The sequence below is a fragment of the Lactuca sativa genome, chromosome 6 (genome assembly GCF_002870075.4).
Source record: "Lactuca sativa cultivar Salinas chromosome 6, Lsat_Salinas_v11, whole genome shotgun sequence".
Classification (NCBI taxonomy): domain Eukaryota; kingdom Viridiplantae; phylum Streptophyta; class Magnoliopsida; order Asterales; family Asteraceae; genus Lactuca; species Lactuca sativa.
Genome location: NC_056628.2, coordinates 141,038,756 through 141,059,872, shown reverse-complemented (window position 1 = coordinate 141,059,872; position 21,117 = coordinate 141,038,756). Strand labels below are relative to the sequence as shown.

General features: G+C 35.2%; 3 protein-coding genes and 1 long non-coding RNA gene across 5 annotated transcripts; 2 read left to right on the top strand and 2 right to left on the bottom strand.

Annotated features, from left to right (window-relative positions):
* Positions 1-1,084: 1,084 nt before the first annotated feature.
* Positions 1,085-3,127, bottom strand: LOC111918099 (mitochondrial carnitine/acylcarnitine carrier-like protein). Of its 2 annotated transcripts, none has more exons than XM_023913758.2 (4): positions 2,720-3,127; positions 2,481-2,553; positions 1,832-2,223; positions 1,085-1,741 (listed from the first exon to the last, which is right to left on the bottom strand). In XM_023913758.2, the coding sequence occupies exons 3-4, from the start codon at positions 2,221-2,223 to the stop codon at positions 1,234-1,236; spliced, it is 900 nt and encodes a 299-aa protein (XP_023769526.1). In that variant the 5' UTR covers positions 2,481-2,553; positions 2,720-3,127; the 3' UTR covers positions 1,085-1,233. The 2 variants fall into 2 exon arrangements, with proteins under 2 accessions (XP_023769526.1, XP_023769527.1); XM_023913759.3 differs by lacking the exon at positions 2,720-3,127 and adding an exon at positions 2,615-2,685.
* Positions 3,128-7,957: 4,830 nt separating this feature from the next.
* Positions 7,958-9,310, top strand: LOC111918097 (uncharacterized). The gene is made up of 4 exons (XR_002859092.3): positions 7,958-8,046; positions 8,177-8,232; positions 8,329-8,487; positions 9,190-9,310. It is a non-coding gene; the product is annotated as an uncharacterized LOC111918097 (long non-coding RNA).
* Positions 9,311-12,222: 2,912 nt separating this feature from the next.
* LOC111918134 (phytyl ester synthase 1, chloroplastic) lies at positions 12,223-13,601 on the top strand. The gene is made up of 5 exons (XM_042896139.2): positions 12,223-12,285; positions 12,402-12,483; positions 12,676-12,794; positions 12,896-13,026; positions 13,131-13,601. The coding sequence occupies exons 1-5, from the start codon at positions 12,223-12,225 to the stop codon at positions 13,522-13,524; spliced, it is 789 nt and encodes a 262-aa protein (XP_042752073.1). The 3' UTR covers positions 13,525-13,601.
* Positions 13,602-16,552: 2,951 nt separating this feature from the next.
* Positions 16,553-18,569, bottom strand: LOC111918133 (uncharacterized). Its single transcript, XM_052765041.1, has 4 exons — positions 18,491-18,569; positions 18,347-18,403; positions 16,895-17,085; positions 16,553-16,804 (listed from the first exon to the last, which is right to left on the bottom strand). Exons 1-4 carry the CDS (start codon positions 18,567-18,569, stop codon positions 16,553-16,555), a joined length of 579 nt encoding a protein of 192 aa, XP_052621001.1.
* Positions 18,570-21,117: the final 2,548 nt, after the last annotated feature.

The window sequence follows — 21,117 nt, the reverse complement described above, 5'->3', positions numbered from 1 at the left end:
CATAACCCCTTGCATCTTTCAGAAAATCAACTGATATCGTGGAAATCTTTCATCTGGAGCTCTGAAGAAGAAAATCGGTGAGAACTAAGATCTAAAACTCGATTTTCAGAAAGAAAGAGCAAGAGAGATGATGTCAGAAAATCGTTTTTCTGGCGATTGGGATTTTTACATCTGGGATTTCAGGTTTATAGTAGCAGATGGAGGTGGCTGGTGGCTGCTGACCGGAGGTGTGCAAGTGGAGTGATTTATCATTATCCCATTTCCGTCCAAGTCTGTCAATTTGTTCTTCTTTCTGTCTAGGTTCGCCAACATGTTGGAGACGAGAGTGACAGAGCGACGTACTTGAGTCGGAGAAGTAGTGAGAGACGAAAGAGATGATCGGTGTGTGAGCACACTGGAGCAGAGAGAGGATCAAGAGATTCAGGTCCACCATTTTTCTTTCAAGAGGGCTGGGGAAGAAAGGAAACAAGGGAAACAGAAACGGAAGGGGGAGGGGTGGGTTTGACTTTTGAGGAGAGTATATTTTTTTTTTCTTTTTCCATTTTGAATTTAAAAATAAATGAATAAATAAGAGAAAATTAGAAAAAAATTATTAAGGGTAAAATAGTCTTTTTATGTCTTAAGGGATGAAGTCTGCAAGTTTTAAACAAACAATAGACGGTCCGAGTTAGTTTCAAAAATAGGGACTGAACATGCATTTTGGCACCTGCACGAGGGACGATTTGTGTAATTTACTCTTTTAGATATTCAATCCACAACTAAAACTATACAAAAATTACTATCTTTGCAAGTCGGACTTCAAGAACCATTTTTATAGTTTTCTTTATTTTATATTATACATAGATAATATGTAGAATGTAGATGCTTTCAATTATCTTAGAATCAAACTAGAAACTGAAATGGCTATAACCACAAGCATGGGGATTTCTAATTTGAGAAATATAAACATTGATACATGTTTTAATCATGAAAAATATAATCATAATCAATATCAATTTTAACAAATAACCACCACTTTATAACTACACATTCCAATAATTAGTTTAATTTCAACTATAATAAACACAAACCAACAAAAACAAACTATCCCAAAATCCTTCATGATTCCTTTCATCAACCAAATGTTAAAGGGCAACCTTACAATCAAATAAACAAAACTACTCTTTCATGATCAAAACTATAAAAAAAATTGTAAACCCTTTTATTAAAACAATATTCTTAAACCTTTAAAAATCAACCCAAACTCGATCTCACACCCTCATACGCCAAAAAACAAGCGGCATTAGCGGGTACACTTCTAGCCATCGCGGGTCCAAACCCTTTATACAAACCTCCAACTCCTTCCGCTTTAACAATCTTCTTAAAAGCATCAATCGAACCCGAATATTTAGGGTTTCTATAATCATCAATTTGTATTGCACTCTTGATCACATCCGTAGGGTAAACCGAAACCCAAAATGCACCTCCGGCCAAACCTCCGGCGACTATCAGTGAACCACGGTCAAGGCCGGAGGTGTCGGTTCCTCCGGCGAAGTATTGTTTTAGGGCTTCGTAGACACCAAACATGGCGGCATTTCCCGGGACTTCCCGCCCCATTGTCGGGATTAAACCTTTGAAAAGACCTTTTATGCCGCCTTCGGATCTTAAAACTTGCTTTGCTACATCCATTGGGCCGCTGTATTTTATGGCGGCAGTTACTGCCGCCCCTGGTCCGGTGACTGCTGCACCTTGGGCCTGCAGTCTGTGAAAATAGATTCCTATTTTCAATTCTTTTTATAATAAAGTAATTAATAATCAATGTACATTGTTAGTTCTTGTAAAAAGGACTAACCTGCACTTGATTAGCTCAGTAGGGGTGGCTAGAACGGCGACTGCAACTCCAGCCCCGGCTCCAGCCACCACCTGCTGGTTCACGGTTAGGGGTGCCCCGGGTTCAGACCGCAAAAGGGCTTCCATTTGACCCCTAACCGTGAACAAAACTGCATTTAATGCAGCAACAGTAGCAAGAGGGGCACCCATGCCTTTGTATAGGCCTCGTGGTCCCTCTGCTGCTACTGTTTGTTTAACAGCATCTATGGCGCCTGAATATTTAGGGCGTTGACCGGGTGGTGGGACCGGTTGACTTTGGAGTTTGACCTTGATGGTGTCAAATGGGTGTCCCACTATCAACTGTGATGCCCCTCCTATTGTTCCTGCTGTTAAATCCTTCGCTACGTCTGTCATCTGCAAGTTTATACAAGAAATATATGATTTGATTTTGAATTTAAGAAAAGTAGTTGACTTTTCATGGTCAAAATTGAATTTTGCATCGAGATTAAGGATTGGATTTGGATCTGATACGTAAATTCAGTCATCGATTTAATTACAGGTCGTTGTCTGTGAACATATACTGAAGGAGACAACTCGAAACAGATGATAAAGTAATTGAACGATTTAGCGAAAAGAATCAAAAGACTTGTGCTTAGGGATCGAAAGCGTACCTTTGAAGAATATTGGATGAACAGAAAGAGAAGGAGCAACTAATCGGTTATTCCAAACCTCAAAGAATCAGATCTGAAATAGCAATAAGAAGTCAACAAATGGATATTAAATCTTTGAAATTTGAAAGAGTTACCTAACATTGGAGAAAAAACGGACATGACGATGGTCAAAACATGAGAGTATGGGCGTCCATTAAAGGAATTTAAAAGCATATAAAAAGAAAAGGATAGAAAATTACCAAGTGGGTGTAAGAGTAATCAACGGCTGAATATCAGCATTAACGTATCTTGAAATCAACGATTAAAGCTATGGAATAATCAAAAAGATTAGGGTTGGGAGTCAACTGAGGTTAAAAACTTTCGGAGGTTATGAAAAGATCGGAGAGAATCTTGCGAAATGAGGAAAATTAGGGCTGGGTTTGGCAATGGGATCTGAATCTAATCTCACACTGGCTTATAAACAGGATGAATCCGAAAATGAGACCAATTCGAGATTCTTTACGATGAATCGCAATCGACCCAATATGATTGGTGAAGATACAGCGATCCTGTTTATTGCAACCAGATTGGGGAAGATACTGCGATCTTGTTTGCTGCACTTAAAAATTTTGGTGTGCCTATTATTAACATTACAGGTTTCTCTCTTTGGTTTGTCAAAGTATCAGGTTTAGTCCATGACATTTATTTATTTCAGAGTAAATTACACAAATGGTCCCTATGGTTTAGGGTAATTTACGTGTTTGGTCCTTAACTTATTTTTTTAACTCGGAAGGTCCCTATTATTTGTTTTTGTTCCGCATTTGGTCCCTGTCTTACCTAAAAAGATTATTTTTCCTTTGATTTTCTTAATTTATTTAAATAAACACACCCCTAACCTCACCCTTTCACCTTACCTTACCTACCCTTTCGTTTTTCCCTATTTAAATAATAGTTTTTTTAGGTAAGATAAGGACCAAGAGCGTAACAAAAAAAACAATAGGGACCAAACGTGTAACAAAAGCAAATAATAAGGACCTTCTGAGTTAAAAAGTTAAGTTAGGGACTAAACATGCAAATTACCCCAAACCATAGGGACCATTCGTGTAATTTACTCTTTATTTCATATATGATCTCTATTTAAATTTTTTTGTAACGGGTTTGGTCCATTGTCTTAACCAAAGTTATGCCCCTTTGCATGCCTTGCACGTGAGAACATTTTAGTATTTTAAACATGACAATGTTCTTGTGATCTCGTCTCCCTCAACACATGTCTCATGAAAAAACATATGATCGTGGTTGTTTCGACCAATAATGAAACGCTCTAGTTGCATCTATCGAAACTAAACACCCTTAACCACTTGGTTTATGAACAATGTTCAAATGGATTTCTTGATGGCATCTAGAATTGTTGCATTGAAAGATTCTGAAATGGCATCACAACACCCATTATTTTCAAAATAAGCCCAACACCACCTTGTGCTGGTATGAAATTAGGGTTAGTCCCTTTTTTATTTTCCATCTTCAAGTAGGAGGTCTAAAGACCACTTTCAATTTTACTTATTTTCAACCGCTTCTACATCACAAACAAGAGGGTACACCCGGTTGTTAGTTGTTAGAGTCCTTTCCAATGGCCGACAATAGCTTACCTTTGCAAATGCCTTTAAAAATAGCCATTAATACCAATAACTCTTCTAAATCCTTCAATCAATCATCATTTACACCCTCCCGACAAACATATATCTTTTAAAAATAACTAATCAAACTAGGGATGAAAGTGGGTCCAAACCCGGACCGGATGGACCCCGACCTGGAAAACCCGGAATCGGTTAATGAGATTTTGAAGAACCGGAAACCGGACAGGTATGTAGGAACCGGTTCCGGTTCGGTTCCGGGTACGGTACCGGGTAAAGTGGGTCTAGAACCGGAAAACGGAAAAACTGGAATTTTTTGGTAATTACTTACTACTTAGTGGGTTGAACTTTGAAAATTTTCATATTGATATCTCGACTTTGGGTGACTGTAATTAATTGAATATGAAACCAAAACTAACAAAATTATAGTCTAAAATCATGTCCAAACTCTAAAATACACTCTGGAAAAAACCGTATGGCAATCCGACTTTAAACGAATGAGATATGCATGTGTTAACATTTTCACAGAATACAAAGTACAAAAACAAATAGCTAAAAAGTTGAAAATTTTCAGTTTTGATATCCCAACTTTTGAAGACTGTAAATCATTAAATATTAAACCAAAAATGACAAAATTACAGTCTAAACTCATGTACAAACTGTAAAATACAAGTTGGAAAAAACCACATGTCAATCCGACTTCAAATGAATTAGATATGCATGTTTAAAACTTTCACCGAATACAAAAAAACCAAAAAAAACTTCCAACTTCCAACTTTGATATCTGGACTTTGGGGGACTGTAAGTCAATGAATATAAAACTAAAAATGACAAATTTATAGTCTAAAATCATATACAAACTCTAAACTACATGTTGAAAAAAACCGCATGTCAATCGCAGTTGAAACGAATGAGATATGTATCTTTTAAACGTTTCACAAAAACCGGTTCCGGCCCTAAAAGTGGTTCCGGTTCCAAACACCGGTTCCGGTTTTTAGACGCGGTTTACCCGGACCCGATGGACCCTAACCCGGATTACCCGGAATCCGGATAAAGCCAATTTTTAAACCCGGAACTGGAACCGGTTTTAGATATTCCGGTTCTAACGGTTCCGGTTCCGGTCCGATTCCGGTTCGGTTTTCCGGTTTTGAATCTCATCCCTAAATCAAACACAATATCTACATTTATTGAAACCGTTAAACCTAGATTAGACCTTCAAATATCCTCACCATAACTCCTTAATTTTTCATAATGTGAATTCAGTATAATTTAATTTATATTTCTTTGTATTTCTACATTGCCCAACACTAAAACTGATGTTGAATTTATTTACAACTTCAAATTTCATTTTTTGTAACTCATTTTGGATTTTCAAAATGTAACGAATATTTGTTTAATTTCATATACATGAATATGTGAAAATTGACCTGAAACCGAAGGTCCTATCATAACCTAATTAATAATCTAGTTGAATCATATTTTTCATACCTAGGTTATATCTAACCATATAATTGCTTAACAATAACTTATGTTCTTTAGGGTTAAAAAATCTCATACCAATGATGGGTACTGCATGTATCATATTTATGATTTTAATCACAATATTGATAAACTAGGGCTTTAGTGTTGTCATCATCTCCTTTATCATTATCATCTGCTATATGTGATCTTGAAATAAAACTTATATTACTAAAAATGGGATGAGCACGATTCTTCAATTCAACAACCTCATCATCCTCTTCGTTATCAGCTAAGAAGTCATCAAACAAGAATAACTCCATATCATCATCCTTAAAGTATTCACTTTTAGTACCTCCATCTTTTGCTTTGTCATCCTTAATCTAGTCAAGTAGTGGTTCATTGAAGTGTCATTATATAGCCATCCTTCACTCTTTAACATAACTAATGTCAAGAAACCTACTAAACTGCTATCTTGTTATATTGGGCTATGAATTAGGCTCATTTTCGGCTCATGGGCCGACACTATATAAACCTCAAAATCTGGAATAACCTTATTTTCACTATTTCAACTTCAATAAATTCTCTCAACCCTTTTTAATGGCTCAAAATCAATATTCGTCTGAAGACTTTATAAGTACATCAGAGGAAAGAGAAAACAACGGTACATAAAAACACAACAAAATCGACCATAGGAAATCACATGTACATCACAAGGAAATGACAGGTGGCACTAGGTCATATGCGATTTCAAGAAAAAAAAAAAAAAGAAGCCTTTTTACATGGGAAGAAATCCCAGGGACATGAGACCAAACCACATGTGACGTAACCACCTGTGATTTCAATGACTATTTTCTTAAAAAAAAAAAAAAGAACTCTATTTTTTTGGCTTTAAAAAAAAGTGTTTTGGGCTAAATGTGTAATTAAAAAAAAAAAAAAAAAAACCTTGTAGGGGCTGGTCGAAGAAAAAGTTGCATCGTATTCTTATTGCCGTTCTCGATTGTGGTGGTGGGCTGCCACGGTGGCACACCGACGGTCTAAACACGGTGACTGTGAAATCAAGAAGAAAATAATATGCTTTACTGCCCTATATTCCGAGCTACATTGCAGAATTACAGAAATAGAGTTGCTTATTGTTCATTCTGAGCGTATGTGTTTTAGGATTGAATCAAATTTACGAATGCTATTTAACTGAAAATGCTACATGTTTTTGACATTTGGAATCTGTCAAAAGAATTCAGAATTGAACTATAGCTTTAATTGTGTCCAACCTTTTCGGGTGAGATACAATATCAATCAATCAATCAATCTTCACATTAAATTTCATTTGAAAGAAAGATTATGAGGATACATGAAGTTATAATCTTCAAGCGACAAATCCATGTAAGTGATCAAGCATTGAATTTCCTCTTCAGTACGCTTCTTCCAAATTCTGCAAAAAATTAAACGCTACACCAACATTTTACCAAATATATTTTTGCCAGTTTTGTTTTCCGAACCAAATACGCTCTCGCTGGAAAAACTGCAAGTAAAATTTGTTCTTATCTTGGTTGAGCTGCAACTGCAATCGAGATACCCACAAATGTCAATGGAAGTCTCCATCTTTTTCATTCTCAAATTCACCATTTCATCATCCAGGTTAACGAAAGAGAAAATTATCCAAGTTTAACTTTTTAATCCTTGATTCTGTTTATATGCACTCCATCTATTTATGAGTAGTTTTTCCAACCTATATATCTGTTGTTGTTGTTGTATCTCTGTCACGTACTACATGAAACCGACCTTTCATTCATTTAAATACGTAATTTCACCTTTTTGTTTGAGTTTCTGTTAGTGAAGTTATAAATACATACACATTTCAAAAAATATAATTGATATCCCCAAATTATTAGAGTCTTGATTTTGATTCTTAGAGCAATTTATTTGTGGAAGTATTCCATAATGGCCTTAATCGCAAGCAATTCAATTGGATTTGTTAAGAGTGTACGTGGTGAGGATTCATGGGTATCAGTTAAAATTAATGGAGCTTCTTCTTCTTCTTTCAAGAGGAAGAAAACCTTTGTAGCGTGTTATGATTATGGAAGAAAAAAGATTTCCCAAAATGCCCCTGAAAAGTTGGAACCTTTGTGGGAAGATGGTTATGGTAGAAATAGAAAAACCATGGATTTGATTAAGAGTGATGGAGGACCACCTAGGTGGTTTTGTCCTGTTGCTTGTGGAATGCCTCTAAAAGATTCACCTGTTCTTTTGTATTTACCTGGTAATTTGTGTTTGGTTATAAAGTTACACAAATTCAAGAATATGTACATGAATTTTATATATATATATATATATATATATATATATATATATATATATATATATATATATATATTCATTCTTTAGTGTTGTTAAAACTTATAAGATTGTTTAATGTTTATTAATTGAATGTGATACTTTTTGTTAGGAATTGAAGGGACTGGAACTGGCCTTGTGTTACATGAGAAATCTCTTGGAAAGTAAGTTGCAATTGATCTACATCTACTTATTGAGTTTGTTTTATTACCAAATATGCCCCTTGTAAGAAGATCTAGTGTCTTATTGATATGCAACGATTTTAGAGTGATCTTTTTCCGAATTGAATCACAGGGTTTTTCATGTTCAATGCTTGCATATTCCTTTTCATGATCGAACGCCATTTGAAGGTTATCATCTTCTCTTGTATTTATATTTTGTAAAACTTCATGAAACCGGTAGAATGAGAAAGTAAATGACCATTTTACCCTTGTATTTGCATGAAGGTTTGATTAAAATTGTGGAAGAAAGTGTGAAGATTGAGCATAATTTGTCTCCAAATAAGCCGATTTATTTGCTTGGAGAATCTTTTGGAGGAACATTAGCACTTGGAGTTGCAGCTCGTAATCCTACAATTGACTTAATACTCATTCTAGCAAACCCAGGTTATTCTTTTTGTTTCTTTTCCTAATTTCTTCTACTTTTTTTTTTTCTTCAGTAATGTCAATTTCATATGTGTATTTTTTTTTATCCAATTTAACTATCTTTACGATTAATTACGAATTATATATATATATATATATATATATATATATATATATATATATATATATATATATATATATATATATGAGAAAAGTGAATATACCCTTAAGGGTATATAAGCTTAGGTATCCAAACTCACCATAATACGTTGTTTTGTATCATATAATACATTCTAATTGTCTAATGTTCTTATAATTTAACTTCTAACTTGATTTACTTCCAAGATTTTTATAAATTACACATTTATCTTTCTCTTACATAATTTTCATTTTCATCTACAATATATATAGTCTAATAAGTGTTCGGCAAAAAGATGTGATGTAAGAGAAAGATTATACGGAAATTTCGAATATCTTGAAAGTAAATCAACTTAAGATTGAAGTTTATGAACATTATAATGAATTTATCAAACAAAACGACGTATTATGGTGTGTTCGGGTACCTAAGCTTATATACCCTTAAGGGTATATTCACTTTTCCATATATATATATATATATATATATATATATATATATATATATATATATATATATATATATATATATATATATATGTATGTATGTATGTCGGATAATAATACTTGGTTCTCCTTCCATTTCAGCAACTTCTTATGAGAGATCATCATTGTACCCTTTAGTACGCTTCCTTATGGGTAGGTTACTATCAACTCATGTCACAATAATCAAGTTAATGACTCCACGCACCCCCTAAATCTGCACTTGATCCTTTCTTCTAAATGAAAATAGGGAAGAAAAAATATTTGTTTATATTGACTTTATTTACTTCATCTGAACAATTATACATACACATATGCATAGGAAACAATATAGGATCCAAGCACCTACGAATCTCTCTCTCTCTCTCTCTCTACATATTTACATACATATACATACACTACAAGGATCGAGCCCTATGCAGACAACAATTATGGACACTGTACCTACGACATGTCGTCGGTAAAGGTTATACAGACGACATTTCGTCTGTAAAAAGTCGTTGGCATAGCTCCGTTGGTAAAAGTCGAAAATGTCGTCGGGACAGGAGTCATCGGTACAGAATAACCAATCCAAACGACATGTCGTCGTCAAATGGTCGTCGTGATTGATTTTCGAGGAAATAAGAAAAAGTTTTACTCGGACTCTATCCCAACGACTTGTTGTCTGGAAAAGTGTGAGCAATACTGACGACTTGTCGTTGGGAAAAGTAGGTGCCAGCCAACTTCCGTTCTAGTAATACCAAGGTTCTAAATGGCGTGAGGCGTGGCGTGGCGGCAAGGTCAAGCCTCAAGCTTAACGAGCCATGACGTTTTTCAAGGCGTGATGTAAGACGACGATTTTGTATTAATTTAAAATTATATTACCACATAAATATAAATTTATATTAAATATAACTACTTTTTATAAGTGTTAGATCAATAACTAGTAACAAAAATTTAACGAAAACCACAATACCTGTATCTCCGATTAGAAAAGACATAAGAAAGAGCAAAAAACCATGTCTCAAACGAAAAAACACGCGCCATAACACGCCATAACGCGCCATATCACGCCTTGCCACACACCACGCCTAACACGCCATAACGCGCCATGGCGCGCTATATCGTAACGGCGGAGCCACGCCTCACGCCATGGCGCGCGCCATTGCATGCCTTTTAGAACACTGAGTAATACCGACGACTTATCGTCGGGATTGGTAAAACCGTTTTTACAGTTATAAAGTTATACCGACGACATGTCGTCGGTATAACATTTTTTTATTTTTTTACAGGTTTTGTTATATATACCAAATCTGTTTTTTTTAAAACAAATCCAAAAATGATATTTGTAGAATAATATCAAACACTTAATAAGCATAACATAACATTAAAATTAAAATTCAAATTCTACTACACTAAACATAAATATCACATTATTATACATGTATACAATACATTCAATTCTAATTTTCATTTCATTTTAGACGTACAATACCACTTTCATATTCCAATTTCATACAATTAAACATACAATACATCCAATTCAACTTTCAATTCAAACAATTAAGCAATAAATCCAATTTCATACAATCATAATTTATAGCACCTAACATTTTAGACGTCAAATTTCAATTTCATACAAATGTATACATCTAAATACAAAACCAAACATCATTCCTAATTTCATTTTCATGCCAATACACCACAATGAACATAAACAAATCATTCCTAACTTCATTTTCATTTTTCATGTCAAAACACACTTTCATACCTCAAAATGCATATATATATATATATATATATATATATATATATATATATATATATATATATATATATATATATATATATATATATATATATATATATAAAAGCAATCAACCAAACAAAATATGAGAAAAATTATATATCTTGGTGTATTGAAAGGAAAAAAAATCATAAACTTCATTTACGTACTGTGGTGTGTTAACATGAAAATAAAAATAAAAAACTTACCTTAAAATCGGTGGTGAAGATAGCAGAATCACCAGAAATCGTTTTCTCCAGCGGTGGTGAAGGTTGTTGCCGGCCGACGGTGATGAAGGCTGTGATTTAGGGCTCCAACAACCGGACATAAATCCCCCAAAATTGGAGTAAAAACTCGTGCTATTACAAATTAAGAAGAAATCAAGGACCAAGAACCTTACCTTTAGGTTGCCTGCGTCGCCGAAGCTTGAGAGGGAAAAGAAAGTGCAAGCGACTAGAAAATGAAAGCAGGGTGCCAGTTTCGTTACAGGAAACCCTATACCGATGACAAGTCGTTGGTATAGGTAAAACAAAACTACGTCTTTCCACTTTACGTTATTAAAAAAATAAATAACATAAAAAGGTTTTCCAGACGACATATCGTCTGGACAGATATTCACGCCGATCGATCCCACTTTTTCCAGATGACATGTCGTTGGTATGGGATTACAAAACGACATCGTCTTTCTTTTCTGCGACACGGATTAAAAATAAATCGAAATTTTTTTTAATGCCCGGTATATAGACAAAATGTCGTCTGCATAGGTTGACGAAAACAACGTCTTGATTTTCTGCAACAAGGAATATAAATAAATCGAAAATATTTTTTTAATATCCTATGCCGATGGCATGTCGTCGGCATAGGTTTTCGACATACCGCCAATATTTTGCCCCTGCCGAGTCTATGCAAACGACGAGTTGTTGGCATAGCTTTTCTGGTCAAAGACATATGGTCAAAGTTGGAAAACGTTGTACCGACGACATGTCGTCGGTATAGCTTAACTTTTGCCGACGATATATGTCGTCCGGATAGGTGTCGTATGTAAACGTTGTTCTTCTTGTAGTGATGCATGCATGCATACATACATATTGATGATGATTGAAAACTACTATATGGTATACAATACTCAGTTTTTAAATTAATCATCAATATTATCCGTTGTCTCTAAAATGTAGTATAATTCAATCGGTGACCAAGGCACCAAAAGGTTTCCTTATTGAACCTATTATTGTTTTCTAAATATTCAATCTTGATTCATATCTTGGCGAATTTTCTAGTTTTGATAAGTGTATGTAATCACACATCTTTACTTTGCAATCCATCATCTTTCTATATATTTATTCCAAGATTTTTATTCAGGTGATTATGTAAAGATGGAGATGGTTAATATTCATATTGGGCAATTGCTTGGCAATCTTACTGGAGATATGAGTCATGTACTTGTTCCTTAACTTCGTTTATTGTTAGTTTCTTCAATTCGACTGTACTATATTAATTCATTTCTGTCCAATTTTATCATCAAGGTTCTCATTTTTATACGTATTCCTGATAGATGATGACAACAATAATACCAAAAGACACTCTTAAATGGAGGATAAAGCTACTTGAATCAGCTGCTGCCTATGCTAATTCCCGTTTGCATGCTATTACAGCTCAAGTACTAGTTCTTGCTAGGTTAATCTCTTTCTTCTTTAACTAACTCAAATCATACTTTATTTCTTGTTAATATATATATATATATATATATATATATATATATATATATATATATATATATATATATATATATATATATATATATATATATATATATATATATATCATAGTTGCATTTAGTGGCAAGGATAAGCTCTTACCCAGTAAAAACGAGGCTCATAGGCTTTCAGGATTACTGAAGCGCTGCAACATACGTGTGTTTGAGGAAAATGGGCATGCAATCTTATTGGTATTAAGATCTATTTATTTATTTATTTTTCAGTTTTCTTGTGAAAAGAATGAGCATAGGACATATAATACAATAATGTGAGTGCCTTTTTGTTGGTGTAGGAGAGTGGTGTTAACGTGTTATCCACTATTAAAGCTTCTCAGATGTATCGACATTCTTCAAAGTTTGATATTTTTAGAGACTTTTTGCCTCCAAGTATGACAGAGTTCAAAACCTTACCAATGGAGGCTTGGTAATCTAATTTCTTTTCTTTGTATTTGTTCTCATTTTGAGTTTTAAAAAAACAGAAGTCGATATTATTTATAGGATAAGATGTAACTTTGGAGCTTTTTGTAGGTGGTTTCGGGTTTCCATGGGTGCAGCAATGTTGTCAACAATGGAGGATGGAAAGATAGTGAGAGGTCTTGCAGGGATTCCAGATGAAGGGCCTGTATTAATAGTTGGTAATCACATGCTTTGGGGATTTGATTATTTTGTACTTGTCTCAGAGTTCATAAGAGAAAAGAAATCAGTGCTTCATGGTTTAGCCCATCCGGAGATTTTCCAATTAGGTGTTGAATATGAACATATTCTGATGCCATGTGTTGATATAATGAAGTTGTTTGGTGGAATTCCAGTTTCTGGAAGAAATTTGTTCAAATTGTTAGAAAGAAAGTCGTACACGTTACTTTATCCTGGTGGTGCAAGGGAGGTTTTTCATCGTAAGGTGTGTTACTTGAGCTCGTATTAATTTCATTTAAAAAAAGCTTCATCATTTGTTTTTTTATTTGTTACAATGGTTAAATATATAATTGAACTTCTTTTGCATCTTTGAATCATCATCTCATTTTATCACATATTAAGATGGTTTGTGTAATGGAAAACATGGACAACTAAGTATAGGGCCATTATATAAATCTTCTAATAGAATATTTTCCTCAAGCAAACTCAATCTCATTCCAGTCAATATATACGCAATATATACACGTACAGAGGCATCAATCATGCCTAATACAAAGGAATCAAACCTTAATTCTAGGAATTATCACCCAAAAATACCTTAATTCGGCACTTGATCGCGAAAGAGTAGGTTGTCGCTTAGATGACCATGGAATCAAATTATCACCCAAAAATACACAATAACCGGACGTAGAACACGTCGTGTATCCGGGCAACCACCCCAATCTGCATCCGTATATGCAATCAGTGATGAAATGGAAGACGTGTAGAGATGGATGCCATGATTAATTGTACCTTGAATATACTTGATAATGCGTTTGAGGGATTGCATATGATCAACTCTCAGATCATGATATGTAAACATACTTGTTGAACCGTGTAAGAGATATTAGGACGGGTGAATGTAAGGTATTGGAGTGCCTTGACGAGGCTCCTATATAGAGTAGGATCCTCAAAATGAGCACCCAAACTAGCACTAGCCTTCTGCTTTGTATCAACCAATGTAGTGGAAGGCTTGCATGATGACATTCCAGCTCGCTCAATTATTTGCTCGGCATACTTGCGTTGTGAAAGAAACATACCACCCTTATGTCAAGAAACAGCTATACCAAGAAAATAATTCAATGGACCAAGATCTTTCATAGCAAATTCCGAAATAAGAAACCCCATGATAGAAAGACGTAAGGTATTGGATGAAGCAGTGAGAATAATATCATCAACATATAACAAAATATATGCCATGTCAGATCCTTTTTGATAGATAAATAAAGAGTTGTCACACTTGCTATTGGTGAAACCATGAGAAATGACATAATTTGCAAATTGCTTATACCATGTACGGGGTGCTTGCTTTGGTCCATATAAGGACTTACACAAAAGACAAACATGATCCAAATGATTCTGATCCCGGTAACCCAACGGTTGATGCATATAAACCTTTTCTCGTAACTCACCATGAAGAAATGCATTTTTCACATCTAATTGATGAATGGGCCATGCTTTAGAGAGTGAAAGAGAAAGAACTGCACGAATCGTAGCCAGTTTCACAACTGGGCTAAAAGTTTCGCCACAATCTATACCAATCTGTTGAGTTTTTCCATCACTTACAAGACAGGCTTTATGCCGCTCAAACACACCATTAGGTTTTTCTTTATGAGTAAAAATCCACATCAAACGAATAACATTAACATTAGGTGGGCATGGTACCAACTCCCATGTCTTATTTTTAATAATAGCGTCATACCATCATGCATGGCCATTTTCCAATTCGGGTCATGAAGGGCTGCAACAGGGTTATAGGAGTGGTTTGGCTTGCTGGTGCATGAGAGGAACTAGGTAAAGGATTTGATGAGGTTGGGCCGGTAGAGATTGGGTCGATGTTTATTGGTGAAGTTGGACCAGTTTGGGAAAAAAGCTCATTGTGAGTGGGTGATGAGTTAGAAGGTTCCTGATGGGCCAAATCTTGTTGGGCCATTTGCGGCTAAATTTGATCAGGAAGACTTTTAATGTGATGCATTGTATATTGAGAAATGTCATCATCCACAAAATCATATGCAGATGAGGAGGAAGGGTGCATTTTTTTAAAGGGAAAAACATGCTCATCGAACAAAATATGGCGACAAACTATAATGTTATTTGAAGATAAATCATAACATTTATAGTCACGATGATTTGTAGGGTACCCTAAAAAAACACATGGATGGAGCGAGGTTGTAACTTATGGATCGTAGTGGAAGGAATCAGAGGATAGCACAAACATCCAAAAACGCGAATGTGTGAATAGGAAGGTACCCTTTGATACAATATTTGAAGAGGTGACATATTTCCCAAAAGCTTGTTTGGAAGAGCATTTAGAAAATAAGTAGCCATTTGCAAAGCGTGATGCCAAAATGAAGAAGGAAGTAAGGCATGAGCTAAAGTGTACGAGTGATATTATTGATCATACATATTTTTCTTTTAGCTTTACCATTTTGAGAAGAGGTGTGTGGGCACGAAAGACGAAGCGACATGCCATGAGTTCGACGAAAAGATCGAAAATGATCATTATCAAACTCCCTCCCATTATCACACTGCACATTTTTAATATTACGTTCAAATTGAGTGAAAATATGAGATTTAAATTCCAAGAATTTGTCAAAGACTTCCAATTTCTTGGCTAATGGAAAAGTCCATAAAAAATTAGAATAATAATCCAAGAACAAAACATAATATTTGTGCTCCATGGAACTCAAAATAGGAGAAGTCCAAAGATCATTGTGAATAATGTCAAATGGCATAGTAGTATTAGAAGTAAATGCAACAAACGGTAACTTAACATGTTTTCCAAGCACACAAGAACGACAAATGCTAGAAGAAGAAATACGATTACAAGCAATGTTTTTATTATGTCTAAGAGCATCCAAAACTTGAGCGCCCGGATGACCTACACGATCATGCCAAAGAGAAGGAGAGATGGTAGTAAGAGCGGTAGCTTGATTATTTTTGGTTGTAGTAAGAGGATAAAGGTCACCCTGACTATCACATTTCATGATTCGTCTCCTTGTTTGAAAATCCTTCACAAAAAACACAAAAGGATCAAATTCAACGGTTACACAATTGTCAGAAATAAACTTTCTAACAGAGATAAGATTTTTAATAATTTTGGGAGCATGTAGAACATTTTTCAAGGACAAGGGAGGATTAGGATTAGGTAATGAAGTATGACTGTAACCAGAAATTGGAATAGTATGACCATTTCCTACAATAATTCCATTAGGATGATTGCTCAAATTATATCTCCATGTTTGTTGTTGCTGCGAATTCCAAGGTGTAAAACCTTGTTATTGTTGTTGTGTACGACCGCCGCTACTGCCGCCTTGCCCGCCACTAGACCCACGACCGCCAGCATTTTTAGATTTCCGGCTACCAGTTTTCCGGTTACCAGATTGCTTCCTTCTGTTATGCGTGTGATCTGAGTTAGACTTAGGAACAAAAGAATCTGTTGATTGCAAGGATGCAATCATGGCCGAATCTATCCATGTAGCAGCCTCCTTAGTAAAACCCGTTTCTTCAAGAGTTAGCATAGAACGAGCCTGATAGAAGAGAGGAAGAGGATCACTTTGTCTGATCAAGGTGTCGACACCTCTGTAAGCCCTGGTGAGACCTTAAACTAGTTGTATGACAAGGCGACTTTCTGAAACAGGAGCACCAACATTCTTCAACTGATCAGCAAGAGACTTGAGGCGTTGAAAGTAAGCAGAAACATTAGGAAAATTCTCCATTATGGTATTGGAGAATTCGGTTTCAAGGGTAACCACACTGGAATTCTTGTTGTCTTGGAATATGTCTCGTAACCTATTCCAAGCTTCCATGGCTGTAGCATCAGGTTCAATAATGGTGTGAAAAAGTTCATTAGAAATACTGGAATAAATCCATGAGAGAACAGTGGCATCATGGAGTTATGGTTGCGGATGTTAGACACCGCAAGAGCAGGATGAAAGGAGGTTTTATCAGACATGGCGATGTGGGGAAGAAGAGGAATGCTAGGAAGAGACGAGATGAAGATGGAGATGGATCGTAAAAAAAAAAAAAAAAAAAAAAAAAAAAAAAAAAAAAAAACCCTAGTGCTCTAATACCATAATAGAATATTTTCCTCAAGAAAACTCAATCTCATTCCAATCAATATATACACGTACAGAGGCATCAACCATGCCTAATACAAAGGAATCAAACCTTAATTCTAGGAACATAATGTTACAGAATATTGACTTAACAAATATACAACATACTATATTTACATTCAATTAACATCTTCGACTACAACACCTATTTTCCAAAAAATTAGCAACCTGGAAGTTTCTTAGGTAAGTATACATACCAAATACCCAATTCATAAAGTACCAAGTATCTAACTACTGTAGTGAGAAGACAATAATATCAAGTTGGAAATAATGCATAGACTAGTCCTAAAAAGATTGATAATGTTAGCTAGCAAAAAGTTGTGATCCATCTTGTAATAAAGATGCATTCAGTATATAGATAGACAAATAACTGATACCCTATAAATACTATTATGCTAAGTTGCTAATCAAGAGCCTTGGTCAACAAATTGTTACAATAGATAGACACTAAAAAATAAAAGAAAACTAATAAATTAAAGCAACACTAAGCACCCCTAACAAATACCAAAATTTACCCTAACACCTTTTGATTATATTGGCTAACTCTTGTAAAATCTTCCATGAAGAGCCTTATAACTGTGTTATTGTATAAAATGAGAATAATAGATTATAAGAGATCTCTATATACAGAGATAAATATAACATATATGTACCCTCTAGTCAAAAGTACTTACAAGAGTGTCTAATACGCTCCATAGTTACCTAATTTGCGGATTGCTCTGGTATGGGTATGGGGTTCACTAGATTGAATGTATCGGGTACGGAGGGGGTAGACTCATTTTGGTACGAACCAATATAATGTACCATGAAGTCCGATACAGTGTACCCAAATGTAAACCATTTTTTAGAAACATATTGTTGTACATGTATGATAAAACAGGAACATATTATATCAGATTACCAAATACCAAAAACATAAATGATCAAACCTTTCAAGTCTTAACTCTTAAGTACCAAAAGCTATAATAGAGAACAGATTACAAGACAAAAGATGAAATAGAATATCATAATCTGTTACAATAACAGGAACAATACAAAATTAACAAACATAAAACTTCTAGTCTAACCGCTGCCCTTTTCCTTTCCCGTTCTCCATACCTTCTTCATCAAGATTCTCACAAACCATTTCCTCCAATCGGGCTCTTGAACCTTTTATATAATCGCTTTCCGGATTCATGTCCCATTTTTTTACGGGGCCGGATTTATAAGATTATGAAAAATGGGATAGAAGCTTAATGTTTGAGTGAATAAAAACTAGTTTATCCACTCTTGCAATTTAAACGATTTCGCTTCACGTTATGAATATATGAGTATGTACTCCAATTTTTCCCCGCCGAGGAGCTACTAATCGGTTGAGAGAGTAAATCTTTTTACCATATTTTCCAATTCCTGAGTCTCTGATCCATAAGTTGCCCACCGATTAATCCTGTCCGTCGTTACGACATCAATTTGAGTTGAGGTCATAGAGTAAATTCCTTTCTTTATATGAAATTTCACGAATTGTTCTCGTAAATTTTTTGCTTCTTCTTCACTCTTTGTAATTCTATTAAATGCCTCCATAACACTAAGTACAATTTCTTTGTCTTGGTTGGGAGCTTTTCGTGTCATGCCACCGGGTGCCAATTTTGCTAGGTAGCGTTTATCATAGAATTTTGGATTTAAGGAAAATCCCAAACAATAAAGGGGGATTGTCATCTTCTCCCACCTATCCAAATAATTTTTTCAACTTGAGGGTAATAACTTGCGTATTTATTTTCCCTCATGACATCCTTGATTTCACCTAGTATGCTGTCCATCCTTTCATAAATCTCTCCCATTTTGGGACCTTCACCATCACAAAATTTTAATAACAAAAATATTGGTTTTGTAATATCCAATATACTTTAAACATCGTCCCAAAACTCGTCATCTTTAATTGTATAGGCGATTTTTGCCCCAACTATTCGAGTGGGTTCGTCCCTATTTTTGACCCATTCCCGCCAAGAATTAAGAACAATGGTTGTAGAAAGAGCCTCCCTACACTCCATTAATCTATTCAAAACTATATAGTGTAAGGCAAAACAAGTTTTTGCAGCCTTTAATAACTCTAGTGTTGAGTTTTCCCTAAAAAATGATAAGGCATGTGTGTGGTTAATAAAAAACTTGACAATACCTTTTCTTCTCTTATATGTCTCCGCTAGCTAAAAAAAATTCCTTCACCGAGTCTTTAAAAATGAGATTTAAGGTGTGCACACAAGGGGGCCAAAAAATATGTTTGTGTATCCTTTCGATCTCCCTCCCAGCAGCATTGCAATTAGCCGCATTATCGGTTACAACTTATAATACATTATTTGGTCCAATATTATCGATGGCTCCAAATAGAAACTTTGAAAATTCTACCCTCGATTTTTCAACCCTCGATAAGTCTTCAGCGTACATGAATGTTGCACCACATAAATTAACTGCAAGGACATTGATAAGTGGATTATGTTTCACATTAGACCACCAATCCAAAACTATTGAGACTCCTTGTGTAATCCATGTGTCCTTAATCGGTGCAAGCTCCTTCTCAACGTCCCTAACACGTTCATCAAGTAATACAATTCTCGCTTTTTACGTGATGGGGGTTTGTATCCATATGTTGCATTCTGTTGGATTAGTGTCTAAGTCCATAACTATTTTGGTATGTACTTGACCCGATTATGAGCATGGTCCTTTTGGGTTGCCTTCACCATAGCAATATGTAGGATGATTTAAGGAGAGAAAGTTTTAGATATGATTTATTAATATATTATGAGAATAATATATTAAAGGAGAAATCATATTGTTTAATTAGTATTAGTCAAGAATTAATTGATAATTAATTTTGTGGCTAAAAGAGATTAATTAAATTTAGGGGACTGGACTGCAATTATTGGATAATTGAGTTATTGGGCTAAGGAATGCTAAAGGATCAAGGGGTGAACGAAATTATGATGGGATCCCATCATATTTTCGTCCATGGCCTTATCCAGAAGGTTCCATGGGCTGCTTAGAGTTTAAGCTGTCCATTAGGGTTTTGACTGAAACCCTAGCAGCCCACACAAGTATATAAAGGACCCCTTAGGCTCCAAAAACGTGGACAACTGATTCTCTTGGGTTTCTAGTCGTTTTTGGGCAGCCTCTCTTCTTCTCCTCTTCATCCAAGTTGCATAAGGTGTTTATGACTCCATTAGAGGTGCATCACTTGAGGCACTAAGCTTTTGAAGCCAATCCAAGCAAGGAATTGATTGTTATTGCTATATAACAATCAAAGGTAATTCCATAAACCCTAATTCAGTTTATAATATGTTAGATCTAAGTTTATTAGTCTTGGATTCAAAGCATGTACAATAGAGAAACCTAGATCCAAGCATTAGGGTTTGTATGAGCACATAGGATTGTTCTTATGCCTAAAACCTATCAGTGGTATCAGAGCCTTGATTGGTTTCAGTTGTATGTGATGCTTAACTGTTTTGTTTGCTGAAAATCGAGTTTTTGGCCTCTGCCCGACTCAACTCGGCGAGTCAGTATCTGGACTCGGGGAGTTGGCCCCTACTCGGCGAGTCCAGGTCTGACTCGGCGAGTCAGTTCGTCAAGCAGAGGGTATTTCGGGATTTAGCTGCTGTTTTGACTTGGATTTGATGCTTAATTCGTTTTTTGAAGTTAAAATCTGATTTTTATCTTAAATTAATGATTATCCTTGCCAAAACAATAGATAATTTCAA